At 43.2% G+C, this 19,870-nt stretch overlaps 1 protein-coding gene across 1 annotated transcript in view; it reads right to left on the bottom strand.

Moving 5' to 3' along the window:
• Positions 1 to 8,982: 8,982 nt before the first annotated feature.
• Positions 8,983 to 19,870, bottom strand: part of LOC123506005 — a 29,938-nt gene continuing 19,050 nt past the window's right edge. The window contains exons 4-5 of the mRNA XM_045257813.1: positions 11,465 to 12,168; positions 8,983 to 9,738 (exon numbers count right to left, since the gene is read on the bottom strand). Coding sequence (XP_045113748.1) covers positions 9,576 to 9,738; positions 11,465 to 12,168 — 867 coding nt within the window. The 3' untranslated portion in view covers positions 8,983 to 9,575. The remainder of the gene's footprint in view (positions 9,739 to 11,464; positions 12,169 to 19,870) is intronic.

Below are 19,870 nucleotides of genomic sequence, written 5' to 3'. Positions count from 1 at the left end.
TTGTGTTTACCTCACCTTGCTAACAATCTGTGACTTAGGGTGGTGCTGTAAGCCAGTCATAGTCAATCTGGGTACTAAGTTTTTTCTAAGGGGACTTAGAAGCAATGGGTATATAATATGTAAGAGGAAGAGACTAGAAAATGAAGGAGAGGAAAGAAGGAATAAGTAAAATGAAAGGCGGCCCAAAAGAAAATATTTACTGAAAAATGAGCAATAAAAGGGGAAACTGAAGGAAGGAAAAAAAAGGTTCACTTAATTGCTAGTCCCCTTACATTTTTTTTATGTAAGAAGGGAAACTGGCCAACAGTAGATTAAAAAAAGAGGCCCACTTAATTGCCAGTCCCCTTACAAGTCAATAGAGTCAGCCAAAAGAAAGGGACAAAGGTCTTGAAACCTCTCTCTTAAATGAAGTTAAGTTGTAGGAAGATAGAAATATAGCAGCAGGTAGGGAGTTCCAGAGTTTACTAGAGAAAGGTATGAATGAGAGTAATGGTTGACTTGCATTATAGTCAGACAATAGGGGTGAGAAGAAGAAAGCCTCGTGCAGCGAGGTCGTAGGAGGAGGGGAGGCATGCAGTTAGTAAGATAAGAGCAGTTAGCATGAAAATAGCATTAGAAGATAGCAAAAGATGCAACATCCCGGCGGTGCGAAAGAGGCTGAAGAGTCAGTCAGTCAGAGGAGGGGAGTTGAGACGAAAAGCTTTTGATTCCACCCTATCTAGGTAATAAAACTGAGTGGAACCCCACAAAATATGCGAAGAGTACTCCATACAAGACGGATAAGGCCCTTTTACAGAGTTAGCAGTTGGAAGGGTGAGAAAAACTGGCGGAAATGCCTCAAAATGATTAACTTCATAGAAGCTGTTTTAGCAAGAGATGAGATGTGAAGTTTCCAGTTTGGATTATGAGTAAAGGACAAACTGAGGATATTCAATGTAGAAGAGGACAGCCGAGTGTCATTAAAGAAGAAGGGGATAGTTGTCTGGAAGGTTGTGTCAAGTTGATATAAGCAGGAATTGAGTTTTTGAGGCATTGAACACTACTATAAGTTTTCTCTGCTCCAGTCAATAATCTTAGAAAGATCATAAATCAAGCGTTCTGTGACGTCCCTGTGTGATCTGTGACTTCCTGAAGGGTTGATCCTCTTTGAAAAGACGTGTAAAGAAAGGTGTAGAGTGGTATCATCCGCTTAAGAGTGGATAGAGCAAGAAGTTTGATCACGATAATTAATGAATAATAGAAAGAAGAATGGGTGACAGGGCAGAACCCTGAGGAGTTCCACTGTCAATAGATTTAGGAAAAGGCCGTCTACCACAACTGCAATAGAACGATCGGAAACGAAACTTGAGATAAAGTTGCAGAGAGAAGGATAGAAACCGTTGGAGGGCAGTTTTAGAATCAAAGCTATGTGCCAGACACTTCCAAAAGGTTCTGATATGTCTAACTCAATAGCAAAAGTTTCACCGAAATCTCTAAAAGAGGATGACCAAGACTCGATAAGGAAAGCCAGATCACCACTAGAGCGACCTTGACAGAAGCCATACTGGCGATCAGATACAAGATTGTGAAGTGACATGTTTGAGAATCTTCCTATTGAGGATAGATTAAAAAACTCAAGACAAGCAAGAGATTAATGCTATAGAACGGTAGTTTGAGGGATTAGAACAGTCACAGTAAGAAGGAAAGGTAGAAGTCGATAGACAAAGTTGAAAGAGTTTGGCCAGGCAAGGTGCAAGCACAGAAGCACAGTTTTTGAAAACAATAGAAGGGACCCCATCAGGTCCATAAGCCCTCCAAGGGTTTAAACCAGAGAGGACATAGAAAATATCTTTATGAAGTACTTTAATTGAAGGCATGAAATAGTCAGAGGGAGGGACAAGCCCAGAATCATCCACAGTGGAGTTGTTAGCAAAGGTTTGAGAGAAGAGTTCAGCTTTAGAGACATACGAGATGGCAGTGGTGCCATCAGGACGAAATAAAGGAGGAAAAGATGAAATAAAGTTAGTGAAGATGTTTTTGGCCAGATGCCAGAAGTCTGAGGAGAGCTGGAGTTTTGAAAGATTGACATTTTTTAATAATAAAATTATTAAATAAACTAAGGATCTAAATGAAAAGAAGGATGATTATAATATATATCCGAATATATTTTACATCCGTTATATTAATTATGAAGAAGTAAGGTAAGAATGAAATAGACGATGGACAGAAACGAGACAAGGCTAAAGGTTACACACACACACACACACACACACACACACACACACACACACACACACACACACACCCGGTAGCTCAGTGGTTAGAGCGCTGGCTTCACAAGCCAGAGGACCGGGGTTCGATTCCCCGGCCAGGTGGAGATATTTGGGTGTGTCTCCTTTCACGTGTAGCCCCTGTTCACCTAACAGTGAGTAGGTACGGGATGTAAATCGAGGAGTTGTGACCTTGTTGTCCCGGTATGTGGTGTGTGCCTGGTCTCAGGCCTATCCGAAGATCGGAAATAATGAGCTCTGAGCTCGTTCCGTAGGGTAACTACGTATGGCTGTCTCGTCACTCGTCAGAGACTGCAGCAGATCAAACAAACAGTGAAACACACACACACACACACACACACACACACACACACACACACACACACACACACACACATCCGCGGGGGCCATTAACGTGTGTGGCGGAAGCTGGATATTCGAGAGGGCAGGAAGGCGACGTAAAAAGGTTAAAAGTCCCCGTGAGAATTGGAGAGAAGGAGGAAGAGACGTAATGAGTAAAGTAACACCCGATGAGTGTCTGTCACGCCCTTTCCCCCGTTCATTACACCTCTCTCTCTCTCTCTCTCTCTCTCTCTCTCTCTCTCTCTCTCTCTCTGTCAATATTCTTTTAACCAATTCTTTTCTTTTCCTCACCCCTTCTTTTCACATTATTTTTATTTTCCTGTTCTTTTTAAGATTTCTTCATTCGTTTAAGTTGCCCTCGCCCGTCACCCGTCACACACACACACACACACACACACACACACACACACACACACACACACACACACACACACACACACACACACACGTAACGAAAAAAAAAAATAATATAAGGGCATCTGTCTATCTCCAGTTCCTTTCCTACTTTCCCTTCTTCCTTCTTCCTCATTTACAAAAATATGCGACGCCCCCCTTCTCCTCCTCCTCCTCCTCCTCCTCCTCTTCTTCTTCTTCTTCTTCTCCTCCTCCTCCTCCTCCTCCTCATTTATCTCCTTCGACGGGGCGATGTGACCCAAGTTATAGCAAAGGTGTCAGGTTCTCCTCCTCCTCCTCCTCCTCCTCCTCTACAGAACACTAAAATATCACCTGAAAACGGGAGGTGCTCTCTCTCTCTCTCTCTCTCTCTCTCTCTCTCTCTCTCTCTCGTTTCGCCCTGCCAAGCTAAACCAAGCCAGACCTCTCCAAAGATCATAATCAGACAAATGATGAGAGAGAGAGAGAGAGAGAGAGAGAGAGAGAGAGAGAGAGAGAGAGAGAGAGAGAGAGAGAGAGAGAGAGAGAGAGAGAGAGAGAGAGAGAGAGAGAGAGAGAGAGAGAGAGAGAGTAAAAGAAACTATAAACGAGATGAATAACAAAATAAAAAGAAAGAAATAAGACAAATTGAACCATAGGAAGAAGTGAAAAGCAAGAAAAACAAAAGACGAGAAAATAAGAGAAAAAAAACTAAAGAAGAAAACGATAATACGAAGAAAAGAAGGAAGAAAACAAAATTTAACGAAACAGCAAACGAAAATAGGAAAAAAAATCAAAGAAAACAAGAGATAAAGGAAAACAAAACAACAAATGAAAGAAAAGAAGAAAAAAAAGGATAGGAAAAGGAAAAGAAAAAAGGAAGAGTGAGAAACAGGAAGGAAGAGAGGAAAGATAAAAAGCTTGAATCTTCCTTTCCTTCCCTCCCTCACACCTGCGCTCCCTCACCTTTCCTAACGCTACCACTACCACCACCGCCCCTACCACTATAAGAGGTAATGAGGGCGTGGGCGAGGCGTTGGGGGGTGGTCTGGGCGAGGGAGAGGGGCAAAGAAGGCGTGAGGTATTTTTCTTCTCACGTAAAGGGGAAAAAAGTGTTACCCTCGGCAGTGGGATGAATGTGAGTAATTAGCACACCAGCCGCCAGAGGGACGTGACAATATTTTATGAATGGGGTTCCGGGGCTGAGAGAGAGAGAGAGAGAGAGAGAGAGAGAGAGAGAGAGAGAGAGAGAGAGAGAGAGAGAGAGAGAGAGAGAGAGAGAGAGAGAGAGAGAGAGAGAGAGAGAGAGAGAGAGAGAGAGAGAGAGAGAGAGAGAGAGAGAGAGAGAGAGAAGGAAGGATGGATAAAAGAGGTGAAATGAGAAAGGAAGCAAGAAATTAAGCTAATGATTAAGGAAAAGAAGGAGAGGAGATGGGAAGAATGAAAATGAAAGAAGATAGAGGCTTGAATATATGAACAAAAGAAAAAAAAGAGCAGAAAGGAAGAAAAAATAAGAGGAATGGAAGAATCACACCACCATCACCACAACATGATCCAGACAACACACATCCCTGTTATGATGTCCAGTGTCCAGCTAAGGTGTGTTAGAGTGTGTTAGAGTGTGTTAGGGTCTCCTCTCCACCCTTCTATGGGCCGCCCCGTTTAGTCCTGTAAGGCTGTGGGACGGCCGAGGAGGAGGAGGAGGAGGAGGAGGAGGAGGAGGAGGAGGAGGAGGAGGAGGAGGAGGAGGAGGAGGAGGAGAGGATGGGGAGAGCGTCTGAGATCTGTTAAATGTTTAGCGTGTTGGACATGATGGAGAGAGAGAGAGAGAGAGAGAGAGAGAGAGAGAGAGAGAGAGAGAGAGAGAGAGAGAGAGAGAGAGAGAGAGAGAGAGAGAGAGAGAGAGAGAGAGAGAGAGAGAGAGAGAGAGAGAGAGAGAGAGAGAGAGAGAGAGAGAGAGAGAGAGAGAGAGAGAGAGAGAGAGAGAGAGAGAGAGAGAGAGAGAGAGAGAGAGAAATCATATCTAATCTCCATTTTTGTATATATATTATATATATATATATATATATATATATATATATATATATATATATATATATATATATATATATATATATATATATATATATATATATATATATTTATTCACGTAACGCTTTTTAAACTATTTTCATTTACTTATTATTGTTTTCCTTTATTTTTCTTTCTATTATCTGCATACTGCCAAACCTCTCATCCCCCCACCACCACTACCCACACCCCTACCATTCCCCACCGTTCCCTAGTCTCGTCCTTAGCCCTCTCCCTTACTACCCACCAGCATACGGCCCCTTCCACCTCCTCCTACTTCCCTCCTATCACCCCCTCCCCAGTCATCACCATCCTACCACCCCTATCCTTTTACCATTACCCCCTTCCCTACCATCCTCCCCTCCTTAGCACCACACCAGGCACCATCACAGATTCATGGCAGCCTCGCGTCACCACGACTAGTTAATCTATCGAACTAAACTCGACCATTAGGTGTCGCGGTACCAAGGCGAGGGTAAACACAGTAACTCACCGCCTTAACACACCACCACCAGCACCACCACTACGCTTATCACACCACTACCAACCACCATCGTCGCCACAGCCGCCTCCTCCATTCTCGCCCTTGTCATATTTACGAGCGAGATTACAGATACGCTGTGGTTTAATTTATGACACCGCGGACAAGGAGGTCTACACGTGGAAGGCGCGAAAAAGAGTGCAGGGGTGGTGGTGGTGGTGGTGGTTCGGGAAAGAGAGAATATCACATGGTTAGGGTGACATGGTAGAGGACTGGCTATGGTTGTGGTGGTGTTGATAAATGACACTGGTGGTGGTAGGGGGCGGTTAGAGATGGTGATGGAGGTTGTGGAAATGATAGCTATGACGTGGTTGTGGTGTGGGTCGGAGGAACTGGAGAGGCTGTTATTGTGGTGGTTATTATGGTGGGGCCGTTACGTGGTTGCAGTTTTGGGGATGATTGAGAGAACGGTACTGTCAGTGGGGGTGGATGAGGTGGAAACTGGAAAGAATGAACATAGAGTAGTGAGGTAGAATGATGAAATTGGAACAGGGTAGCACGGTAGTGGGGTGGGAAGAGGCAGTGGGGGGGAGGCACAGGTATGGAGGGGAAGCAAAGACGGTGGTCATGGTAGTGGTTGTGGTGGTAGTGTCAGCTTTATAGTCAAATCATAAACCTTTACCTTAGTGACTTGCAGGGCCTCCTCGTCAGTGCCACACCCGCTGCGTCAGTCACAAGCCAGTCACCACCTCACTCTTCGTGACGCACCAACCCGGAGGAAAACACGAATGTCTGGCCTTCTTTCCAGCACGTGTAGGAACCATACAGCCTCGCCTCCCTCTGGCGGTAGACAGGGAACAACAGACCCACACGTAAACCACAAACCAGAGTATTAGCAAAAAAATGAATGAAAACCGTAGTTAACTGAATACCGTTTTTATAATTTCTAGGTAGTTCATTTAAGGAAGATCAAGGAAATTATTAATAAACGTAAGCATTTTCCATTTGATAACTGATTCTTTTTGCTTCGGAGAGTGAGATTAAGCGATCATTGGTTTGCTTCAGTAGTTCGAATACTTAGTCTTTCTCCGCTAGATTCAAATGTGTAGCAACCTTGTCCCTATGTCTATCTGTTATTTCCTTCCCCTGTAACCCCATTCATACACTCTTTCTTTCAATGAAGTCTTAACATCTTAGTCTTATCGCTTCTTTCCCTCAAATATCCAAGACTTCACGCTTGATTCAAATATATACCAACTTCTCCCAGTCCACCTCTCACCCTTCAATTCTTTTCTCACTCATTTCAACCTTCATCCACTTATTTCTCTCCCTTCTAGCACCTCTCCCCCTCCCCTGCTGTTTCCCGATAAGATTTGGCGCTTCAAAGGCTTAGCAGTACGTGGGGTGAAGAACTGCCCGCCGCGCTGAGAGGAACGTGTGCATGAAATATTGTTATTGCTCGAGTGCGGCTTTCCTCTTATCTGTCCGTGTAGTGTTCAGGCCCTCTCCTCCTTCCACCTCAACTCTCTCTCTCTCTCTCTCTCTCTCTGGCTACTCACGTGCTTTCTAATCCATCTGTGTTGTATGTGAGTGCATGAGTCTGTCCATGTGCGTGTATCAGGTGAGCTCCGTGCCTTCCTTACCTCGTTGTCTGCCCGCCGTCACCTCACCTTCACCAATCCTGCGCGTCACGCCGAGGGAGGTAATAGAGGCAAAAATTGTAGTGTTGGGATGTGGTGGGGGTGATGGAGGTACAAATAATGGGGACTCAAGTGTGGTGGGGAGATAGGGTGTAAATAATAGGAGATGGGGTGTGATGGGTAGTGGTGAGTATGAAGGGTGCTAAGGGTGCAAGTGTTGGGGTGTGGGGGTGTGGTGGGGGACATGAAGAGACTGGTGTCCATGTGGGGGTGACCTGTGATGACCGGGACACCACCACCACCACCACCGCCACCAACACGATGAGGTGTCGCAGATCTCTCGGGTCGGCAGTGTGTTGGGGCGGCGACGACAGGGACGCGGACCAGACACCCCGACACACACACACACACACACACACACACACACACATCCTTTCTCTCTTCTATTTTTCATTCCCTCCTTTCTTTCTGCATCTCCCTATTCCTTTTTCCTTTTCATCTTTGCAGTGTTTTTTCTTTTCAATCATTTAATCCCTGCACATCTATCTTCTCCCTCTATATTCTCTCGCCTTCCTTAACACACCTCTTTATTCTACTCCTTTCTTATCTGTCCTATCCTCTATTTCCTCCTTCGTTACTAACTACCTCTTCGGTATTATCTTGCCTTCTGTACTATTTTGTCTCTTTGACTAATAGTGTATATAAAATAGTTAGTTACCCACACGAAGTTAAAATCTCAAGGTTTGTTGCTATTTGGTTTTCCTTTACATTCCTTTGTATTCCCACCATCTACTTCCTCATCCTCCATCTTCTATCCTTTCCTAAATAAATCCCTTTTTATTTAGTTTTTCTTTCTATTCCCATCATCTTCCTTTTATCTCTCTCCCCTTTCCTAAATCCATTCCCCTCTCTTTGCTGCCTTCCTACTCTTCCTCCCCTCGCCTGCCTCGTCACGCAACCCTCACGCCCTCTGAGAGCTTTGTGTCCTCGTCACTGACCCGGCGAGGTCACCACCCCTAATCCTTGACCTTGTGTGACCCAGCCTGCCAAAACTCAGGCCTTCCACCAGCAGTACCACCACCACCACCACCACCACAACTACCATCACTAATACCATAATCGTTTCAACTACTACTATTGTTACTATTACTACTACTACTACTACTACTACTACTACTACTACTACTATTACTACTACTACTACCACTTAAAGTATAATTATCATCACTAACATTACTTACTAGCAGGAGGAGGAGAAGGAGGAGGAGGAAACCGAGAAAAGAATTATGCTTCACTATAGTAACTCTCTCTCTCTCTCTCTCTCTCTCTCTCTCTCTCATTACATACACCTGGTACAGAGGAAGATGAGAAAGGAAGGAGTGAAGGAAAGAAGGAGGGAGGGAGGGAGGGAGAGGAAAGATGTATACAAACACACGCGTCATGGGAAGGGAGTTTGGGAGGGAAGGAGATAGGGAGAGAGGGAGGGAAGGAAGGAGGGAAGGAAGGAGGGAGAAGAGAAGGGAATGGGTGGAGAGGAAAGTGAGGAGGTAGGAAAGTGGGAGAGAGGTATTTTTGTGAGAAAACTTTTTGCTACTACTACTACTACTACTACTACTACTACTACTATGACAACAACAACAACAACAACAATAATAATAATAATAATAATAATAATAATAATAATAATAATAATAATAATAATAATAATAATAATAATAATAACAACAGTAACAGTAATAGCAAAAATAATGACAATAACAACAATAACATGAATATCAGCAAAATTCAAAGATAAATAAAAAAAAACTTTAAAATTCATATAAATTTATTCGTAAAAAATATTTTTCTTGGCAACAGTCGACAACTTTATATTCAACTTTTATACAGAAAATACAACAAAATATAACTACACTAATATTTCCTGACCTACTGTGTGTGTGTGTGTGTGTGTGTGTGTGTGTGTGTGTGTGTGTTTTGCTTTGTAACTATTAAGCAGTATTTCTATAGATTTGGCTACAACTCTCTCTCTCTCTCTCTCTCTCTCTCTCTCTCTCTCTCTCTCTCTCTCTCATATATCACATAATCAAAACATTTGTCATCGTATTATCACTTTGTTCTTTTCGTCTTATAATTAATCTCCCTGTCCTTCCTTAACCAATATCTCCCTTACTGCATCTTCCTTTGCTTGCTTCATCTCCCTCTCAAAGTTCAAATCTTAATAACTGCTTTTTCTTCCTTCACCTCACTTCCCTTTCCATAACTTGAGGTATTTTCAAACTCCCTTTCATTCCTTCACCTCCCTTTCCCTCATTCATCTCCCGTCCTCATCTCATCCTCCAAACTCTCACTTCGGATAATCTTCACAGCCTCTCCACTTCCTTGTCCACCACCTTCTTGTGCTCAGGTAAGGATGATGCTCCCGTCTGCCGCCCTCGGAAAGACCTGCTTGCCGTCCGCCGCTACGCCCCTGGTGTCCTCTGGTACTAGGCCACCTGTCACCCTGTAGCCCGCAGCGTCAGCCACGTAGCGCATCACCACCAACACGCCTTCAGGACTCCGCCAGCTGTAGGAGGCGTGGAGTGAGAGATGAGACGGAACAGGTGAGAGGTTGATTGGGAAAGATGAGAGGTGAGTGTGAGAGATGGACTAGAAGGGATGATAAGTAGACGAAAAGAGAAATTGGTAGATGGGCAGGGGATGAGACTTAACAGAGAGGGAAAGAAGGGTGTATGGATGAAGGCTGAAATGTGTGGAAGAGTGAGGGATAAAGGGGAATAGATGTGGGATGGGTGTAGAGGGAAGAAGGAGATATGGATAAAAGGTAATATGGGTTGGGAAGGACGGAGGGGTGACAGATGGATGGCGAAGGATTAAAAATGGATGAAAAGGGCTGGAAAGAATAAAAAAAACATACATAACATTACTAAGTACAATGTGAAAATGCTCCTTTACATACAGCCAAAGCAAGAAGCACAAAGAATACATATTTTGCTAAGAACAATCTACAAAGCAACTAAACCTGACCATCAATCTATCCGTAGCTTTACAAGGCAAGGAAGAGAGCTAGGCATTTGCACAAGAAAGACAGTACAAACAAACAAAGAAAAGAAAAGAAAAAAAACAATTCAAGAAGGTTATTATATATTATCTATCAATCTACCATAGAAATTTTAGAAGGCAAGAGCTACACACGGCTATCTATCTATCTCCCACTTTTACAAGGCAAGGAAGAGAGGGAATGGCACAAGATATCCTGAAAACTTGGCGGGAAAGAGCACATTGCCGCCTCACGCACTCAAGCCTTACAGGGGACCGCGCCGTGCATTCAACCTCCCGCCCCTCCCAAGCCCTCCCCGGCCACAGCAACCCTTTAAACGTTCCCGCACGAGACACAGAAACAATCCTCGTCACGCCCACTGAACTTGATCGTGAAAATAAGCCTGAGCATTACTTGGGCTTTGTAACTTAAACTGCCTGCAACATTTTATCAGGGAAGGGGAAAAATACTGATACACGAACACACTTACGTACACACTCACGCACACACACACGCACACACACACATACACACTCGCACTAACCTTCAGAATTCCATCACGACCAAACCAAACACACGAAGCGTCGGTCAATGAGGGACGAAAAAAACAAAAGAAAAAATAGAAGCGTAACACTTTTGCTGGCCACACTCAATTTAGTTCCGTGTGTGTGTGTGTGTGTGTGTGTGTGTGTGTGTGTGTGTGTGTGTGTGTGTGTGTGTGTGTGTGTGACGCGGAAATGCCCTTACTGCTCTCCCATAACTTTTGTGAAAGGTGAGAGAGAGAGAGAGAGAGAGAGAGAGAGAGAGAGAGAGAGAGAGAGAGAGAGAGAGAGAGAGAGAGAGAGAGAGAGAGAGAGAGAGAGAGAGAGAGAGAGAGAGAGAGAGAGAGAGAGAGAGAGAGAGAGAGAGAGAATGTGGGGGAAAGGGAGGGAAATACGGAAGTCAGGACAAAGAGCAGTGGAGGAAAATGAAGGAGGAAGGAGAGGAGGAGGAATGATGGGGAGGAGGAAAGTGAGGAGAGATTGGAAGGCACAGGAGGCAGGAGGGATGGAGGGACAAAAGAAGTGTTTTCATTTCTATATTGTATTAAACTTTTTTTGTTTTTGTAATAATTTTGTATCGATCATTATTAACTGCCAAAAAAAAAAAAAAAAAAATTGATTCAGAAAGGCAGACTAACATACTGTGATACTAATGGTGAATAAATGGTTCCAATGGTTCCAATGGTTCCAATGGTTCCAATGTCTCTCACCTGAAGGCGCCGAACACCGCCTCTCCGGGACGCCCGTACTGAAACTGCTCCTGTTCTGGAGTCTCGAAGGCCACCACCACGCCCGTCCGATCCTGCACGTCCGCACGTCCACTCTGCTGCACGTCGGTACGTTTACTTTGTACGTCACCACGTACATTTTTCACGCCAGCACGTACATTCTGTACGCTGGCACGCTCACGTTGCACGCCAGTCCGCTTCTTTTGCACGTCAGCACGCCCCTTTTGCACGCCAGTTCGCCCACGTTGTACGCCACCACGACTTCTTTCCAAGCCAGCACGCCCACGCTGCACGTCAGTACGTCCCCTTTGCACGCCAACACGCGCTTTTTGCACGCCAACACGCGCTTTTTGCACGTCATTACGTTCCCTTTGCACGTCAGTACGTTCCCTTTGTAAGCTAGCACGCCCCTTTTTCACACCAGCACGTACATTTTGCACGTCGTCACCACGTCCTTTTTGCACTTCTCCACGTCCACTCTGCACGTCACCAGCACGCCCACTCTGCCCGTCACCAGTACGTCCACTCTGCACGTCGTCAGTACGCTCACTCTTCACATTTAAACGTCTGCCATACCCGCCTGGTCCGTACACTATTCTCTCACGCCCTCGTCGCAGTGTCGCCGCTTCACTCGTCGCCGCCAGCGTCAGCGCCATCGCCGCCACCAGCAGGAGGGCGCCCAGTCTCTGTGTGGGGAAGGGAGGCATGAGGGTTGTGACAGTGGTGGTGGATGTATGGTTGGCAGCACACGTGATGGACTCAAAATATCAGTTAGGCAATGGCAGGGTGGCAGATTGGGTGGTATGGGTGATGGGGGGGGGGAGGAGCTTTCTGCCATGCTGTCTGTTGGTTCACTAATTGACAGATTGACAGACGACAGACTATGATGTCAAGGGGATGCATATAAAACTCTTGCATGCGTATTTGGATATAGTGATTGACGTAGTAGTAGTAGTAGTAGTAGTAGTAGTAGTAGTAGTAGTAGTAGTAGTAGTAGTAGTAGTAGTAGTAGTAGTAGTAGTCAATCATCCAAACCCCCAAAGATAGTAGACACATTGCAAGATGTTAAAAAAAGAAAGAAAAAGAAGAAGAAGAAGAAGAAGAAGAAGAAGAAGAAGAAGAAGAAGAAGAAGAAGAAAAAGAAAAAGAAGAAAAAGAAGAAAGAGACAACTGGTGCTACAAGGCAATAACAGAAAAAGAGAGAAAAAAAATAATAGCAAAAAAAATGAGTTCACTAAGCAATACTTGGAACTATTAACCTCTCCTACACACACACACACACACACACACACACACACACACACACACACACACACACACACACACACACACACACACACACAACCCTCAGTAAAATGCAACACCTGTCAGGCTATTGGTGTCAGTTATGTAATGAGGCAACCACATTAACCTCGTGTCGCAGAGAGGAGGGCTTGGATCTGCTGGGATAAACCTATTTAATGCTAGTACAGGTGCTGCTACTGTACTACTACTATTACTACTACTACTACTACTACTACTACTACTACTACTACTACTACTACTACTGCTGCTGCTAATGCTACTACTACTACTACTACTACTACTACTACTACAACTACTATTATTACTACTATGACCACTACCACCACCACCATTACTACTACTGCTGCTGCTACTACAAGATGACTATAGAAGAATGAAAAGAAGAAAACTGAGTGAATGAATGAATGAAGAAAGAGAGAAAGAAAGAAAGAAAGAAGGAAAGAAAGAAAGGAAGAATGAATGAATGAATGAAGAAAGAAAGAAAGAAAGGGAAACAGAAAGAAAGAAAATGAAGAATAACAATAAAAACACCACCACCAACAACATCGTGTCTCCACCTCAACCACACAATCTTCCTGCAATCTACCACTCATCATGAACTAGTCTAGACGGGGCAGACGCGGCAGTCCAGCCCCTGACTCACTCTCGGCGCCTGGTCACCATAGGGCAGTGGCTCCCGAAGTGGGGTACGCGTCTCCTCGGGTGCTAGAAAGTGTTATGAGGGCAGCCTGTCATGGTTATGTATAATGCCAAGTCACAGATTGATGTCAGTAGCGAGATTTCTTTCAGGGAACCTTTACGTGGTGTGGGTGAGGTGTGGGTGTGGTGTGGGTGAAGGCCTTGAGTGCTATTACGTTCTCCTTAGCTTGTGTTTTGAAATATCTTGGGTTTTAAGAGTATAAGGATGTAAAAAATGAAAGATTGGTGCAAGGAGTCATCAAGCCAACACGAGTAGGATATAGGTCTATGTAAAAAGGTGATTTATCTCTAGTTTTGGTGTCTATAGTAAATTTGATCATGGTTTTTGTTCAAGTAATCAAGGATTCTCAGCCAAATTCCTTGATTGCTCGAACGAACATGTTTATATCAATTTAGACGCGGAAACTAATGCCTACCTATCATCACCTATTATCCCCATCCATAAACATATCTATCTATTTCCACTTAATGTCTATCTATTACCACCTATTATATCCCATCCATAAACATATCCACATGCGTATTTACAAGTAATGTCTACCTATTTTCCTCATTCATAAACATATCTACCTATTTACACTTAATGCTAATCTATTACTACCTATTATCCCCATTCATAAACATATCTACCTATTCCAATCTAATTCTTACCTATTACCATCTATTATCTCCATCCATAAACATATCTACCTATTTTTACCTAATGCCTACCTATTACCACCTATTATATCCCACCCACAAACACATCTAGCTACGTCTTTCCATCTAATGCCAACCAATTTCTATCCACCAATAAACATATGGACCTATTTCAACTCAATTCCTATCAATCATCCTCGTCCATAACATATCTACCTATTTCCACCTAATGTATATCTTTTTCTACCTATTATTTCCATCCACAAAGATATCTACCTATTTTCACCTAATGTCTACCTTTTTCTACCTATTATTCCCATCCATAAACATATCTACTTAATTCCCCCTACGCACCATAACAATAACACAAGAGCACGTGGAAAGCTGCAAGAAGCAACCAGACCTATACACATGGCAGTCTGTATGAAACATTACCTATATAGGGCCAGTTCCACAGTGACCTTTTATCGTTTGCTTACTAACCAACAAAACCACTCCAGCCTTGATCGGGTTCCACAGTCAACATTGGTGGCTTGTAGGTTTGGGAGTGTACAATATATTAGAACTCATAAGACAGTCCAACCAAAACAAAGAAGTCGGTAAAGTCTCGTGGTACAGCGGGACCATGCGTGCTTTGGGGTCCGAGGGGTCTCCAAGCGCACGGGTTCGAATCCTGTCCACGGTCCGAGTGTAGACTGGGTTTCCTCACTCGGGGCAACGGTTTCCTAGCGGGTGGGCTTTCAGATAGCGTGAAAATACCGTGAAAAAGCCCACATGAGTAGAAATAAATAATCAAAATAAGAACGTTTTGTGTGGGATAGCTAACCAAGAGACTGTGGAACTCATTACGCGTCCACCCATCGTCCCAATCCATACATTAACCTTCAGTGATACAAAGCTATGATGACAAGCTATATATTCTCCACACCTCATCTTGCGGCACACCTTGCACCACAGGACAATGAGGAAAGTCAAGCTCTGTGTACTGGAACGCTTTGTTCTCTCGTATGATCTATTTTCAAAGGCCACACAGATGACTAGTCGAGTTCACATTATACTTGTTAAACTGTTACTGCAATGAATGAGAAAAATGTAAAACTCTTATTAAAACTTCCTCTAGAGCAAATGGACACTCACCAAACCTATCGCAATCATGAAAAACTACGCTTGAAAACACCAATAACTTCCACTAAAGCCTGTTAAGAGTTGCAGAATCCTTGTCAAATATCACTCAAATCACGAAAACACTTAATAAACTTAATAACTTCAAACAGAACCGGTTAAATACGCAGAATCTTTGTTGAACTATCACCATCACCCTGAAAACACTTGATAACTACGATAGCTTCTACTAAAACCGATTAAAGGTACAGTAAACGAACTTGATAGTCATAATACCTTCTCCTTGGACCCGTTGAAGACACAGAATCCTGGAATCATGAGAATTCGCTTAAGAGTACCAGTAACCTTCACTAGAACCGGTTAAAATGGCCAGATACTTGATGAAATACCACTCGAACCATGAAAATACCGCTTAAAACTCCAGTAACTTCCAATAAAGCCTGCTGAAAGTCTACACGAGATAACAAAAAGACGTAGAAAAAGTTAATCTCTCGTAAGAACGCAATGTGTGTTTTGCAGCTCAGCGTGACAGTACAGTATAAGATCTCTCTCCCTCACGCATAACACTTCTGCAAATATTGAAGCATTCTCGCCTCACCTCTCCAGCCTTGCTTGCTCAGGTATTTAGTCCATTAATGACAAGGTCGTGTTCTTTAACTTTCAGGGAAAAAAAGGAAGAAAAAAGATAAAAGAATAAATAAATACATTGATAAATAAAACAAATAAACAGAGAGAGAGAGAGAGAGAGAGAGAGAGAGAGAGAGAGAGAGAGAGAGAGAGAGAGAGAGAGAGAGAGAGAGAGAGAGAGAGAGAGAGAGGAGGTACATTAATTTAATCCTCTGAGCTAAGGAATTGTTAAACAGACTACGTAATGAACATAATGAAGCATTTTAAGACACAGACGAGTGTGGAAATAACGACAAAAGAATGAAAAAAAAAAAAAAAAAACCCACATTAATTTAGTTTTTTGTCTACGTAATAATTTTAGAGATCGCAGAACAAGAAATTAACTATCAAGAAAGTTATAGTTGAACACGAAAAAAAAAAAATTTATAAACAGGAAAAAAAAGAGAAAAGAGAACATACACGCAATCAAATCTTTTTTTTTTTTTCCTAAGTGATTATTTGAGACACTACAACGAAAGCAAGTGGTTAGAAAGTTGAAAATTATTATGGAAAATTGATCACGGTCTTAATTTATACATTTCTCCATGGCAAAAAGTGACACATATAGGTTACATTATATAAATTATAGTAAGGCGCCCTTGGTACCCTCACCGCTGCGGCCTCCACCTTATCAAACCCTACTTCCCTACCGCTAAGCCCTACTCCCTTACCCATTCCCTATTCCCCCTACTCCCCTTTATCAGCCTTCTCTTCTGAGTCAACATTGCCTAGTCATCATTTCTTTGCCTTTCTCTATTCCCTGTTCCCTCTCTTCCTCTCCCTTTTCCTCTTCTCTTCTTTCATAGCATTAGTTATTATACTTTTCTCTTTCTTATCCCCTTTCCTTTCACGCTTCCCTTTCCTTCTCTCCTTCTTTATCATCATTTTTCTACTTCCCCCATTCTCTTCCTCCTTTCCGTATCTCTCCTCCCTTTCCATGTCTCCCTCCAGTCATTATATTCCACCCTCCTCTTCTCCTTTATTTTCTTTCATCATTCCCTTCCCACCAGCCGCCCATCATATTCCTCTCCATTTTCCACCCCTGTTTCTCTCCATTCCTCGCCCTTTTCCTCTCATCATTGTACTGTCATATTTCTCCCTCCTTCTCTCCTCCCCTCAGCGTCCAGTCATGACACGCGAGCCTCTCCTCACCTTATCTCTTCTCCCCACTCTCACCCCTTCCTCCTCCCCCGCACCTCCTTTTAAGTGCATGACATCACGATGGGGTCAGGCAGCTCACGGGCCATGACCTTCAGTATGTGTGTGTGTGTGTGTGTGTGTGTGTGTGTGTGTGTGTGTGTGTGTGTGTGTGTGTGTGTGTGTGTGTGTGTGTGTCGAGTGTCGAGTCACGTGTGTGTGTGTGTGTGTGTGTGTGTGTGTGTGTGTGTGTGTGTGTGTGTGTGTGTGTGTGTGTCTATATCATCGGTAGGTGGCATTTGGCCGTGTGACTAATGCCCGTGACACACACACACACACACACACACACACACACACACACACAGAACACAATCAGCAGCATTAATCAAGGCATTGCGAGACGGTGTGTGTGTGTGTGTGTGTGTGTGTGTGTGTGTGTGTGTGTGTGTGTGTGTGTGTGTGTGTGTGTGTGTGTGTGTGTGTGTGTGCCTTTATTTCAGCGTTGCACCACTCATTTCCCTTCCCGCCCTTCCCCCACCCGCCACACACACACCTGCACACCCGCACCTCCGAGCTTTTATTCTGGGACGAATGGAAGAACGGGGGTAGGAGGAGGAGGAGGAGGAGGAGGAGGAGGAGGAGGAGGAGGAAAAAGGAGAGTAAAGGCGAGAGCGAAGCAATACACGAGGAGGAGGAAGAGGAAGGTAATGAAAAGAACGACAAGAAAAGAAACATGAAAAGGAGGAGGAGGAGGAGGAGGAGGAGGAGAAAGAAAAGGAAACGAAGACAAAGAAGGGGGAGGAAAAGGAAGACGATGAAGACGAAAGAGGATAATGAAAATGACGGAAGAAGGAAAAGAATAAGGAACAGAGGAAGGAAACGGGAAGGGAGAAACAAGAAAAGAGGAAAAAAAGAATGAGAGGAGGACGCAGTAGAAAGAAAAAGATAATGTGGAGAAAAGAGAAGAGAAGAAAAGAAAGAAAGAAAACGAATACGGAGATCAAGAAAGAAGAGAAACAGGAAAGACGAAAACGAATAAGAAAAAAAAAGAAAAGGAAGGAGAAAAGGCAAGGGGAAAGAGGATAAGAGCAAGAAGGAAAGGTATGAAAAGAAAGGAAGGAGAGGCAAGGTGATGAGGGACAAAAGACTCGAGATACCACACACCTGTAAATGGAAGGGAGCCATAATGAGATCGTGAGTGAGGCAACAGGTAGCAAGTCTTTCTCTCTTAAGGTCACATGGTGCTTGATTGACACTCCCAGACTCAGAAACGCTTTGCTCTTTCACCACTACTATTTTCAAGGGCCACAAAGATGATCAGCGGGGTTTTCAAGAGTGTTTCTCTAGTTAATAATGTAGAAATCTTGTCATTCTGCCTCTAGAACCATAAAAACACCTTAAAAAATCGTGCAAATTCAAATAAAGTCTTTTGAAATAGTGGAGATGAAGCACATCAATGTTTGAAAATACGAGCTTAACCCTTTCAGTACTGGGGCGTATATTTATCATGAGTTTTGGGTATGACTGGACGATTTCATTTAGATTAGGAAGGATCTGTGGAGGTCAGAAGAATTAATGGTGGCCAGAGTCTTCACTGACTTTGATCCCACCATAAGTATCTAAAGCTGTATAGAATCACCAAATAGTAAGCGGAATGAATATGAAAACGCGTCATTGCACTTGAAGGAATTGATCTCTTCAGTACCGTGACGCGTTTTCCTATTCATTCTGGTACTATTTGGTGATTTTATACAGCTTCAGAAACTCGTGTGGGGATTGGAATAGTGAAGGCTCTCGTCATTAATCTTCCGACCTCCATAGACACTTCCTAATGTAAATAAAATCGTCTAATCATAACCAAAAATCAAGATAAAAAAAAAAAAAAAAAAAAAACGCGTCATTGTACTTGAAGGGTGGTGAGTAAGACATGACCCAAAGCTCTGATCTCCGTACCTATGAGTCTGCCAGTGCCCTCCTTAACTCACCCAGTGCCCTACCTGCCAAATTAGGAAGCCTGACCTTGCCCAAAATAGTGGGTTCTTTGAAAACTAGAATTCAAATAGAGAGGATAAAAAATGTTACACTAACCTGTGCTTTAATGATGAAACTGTGGTGTACGAACTGACGAAATGAGCCCTCGTTGCTACTGTGGCTCTGTTTTGCCTTATAGAGCGTATTTTTTGTCAGTTAAAACATCAAGTAAATATCAAATAAAGTGTGATGAGGTGGAGTTTATCAGCTTTCTATTTTATCATGGAGCTTATTTTGTCTGTCTGTCTGTCTGTCTGTCTGTCTCTCTGCTTGTCTCTGTCTGTCTGTCTGTCTGTCTCTCTCTCTCTCTCTCTCTCTCTCTCTCTCTCTCAAAAGTCATACTACTACTACTACTACTACTACTACTACTACTACTACTACTACTACTACTACTACTACTACTACTACTACTACTACTACCTATATTACTACTACTGCTGCTGCTGCTGCTGCTGCTACTACTACTACTACTACTACTACTATTAGTTTTACTACTACTGCTGCTACTACTACTACTACTACTACTACTACTGCTGCTGCTGCTGCTGCTGCTGCTGCTGCTACTACTACTACTACTACTACTACTACTACTACTTTTATTATCATTAATATTACTACTCTTACTAAAGGCATGACATACTGAGTAACTAATGAAATAAGTAGTGTTATTTTATCTATTTTTCTAAAGTTTTCAATTTTGATAATGATTGTGTTATCACTGTTTTCAATTTGATTCCTTAAATGGGCTTTTGAAAATTGTCGTTGTTGTGCTGGTGGTGGTGATAGTAA

The sequence above is a fragment of the Portunus trituberculatus genome, chromosome 19 (assembly GCF_017591435.1).
Source record: "Portunus trituberculatus isolate SZX2019 chromosome 19, ASM1759143v1, whole genome shotgun sequence".
In the NCBI taxonomy this organism is placed as follows: Eukaryota; Metazoa; Arthropoda; class Malacostraca; order Decapoda; family Portunidae; genus Portunus; species Portunus trituberculatus.
This window is presented reverse-complemented; position numbering and strand designations above follow the sequence as displayed.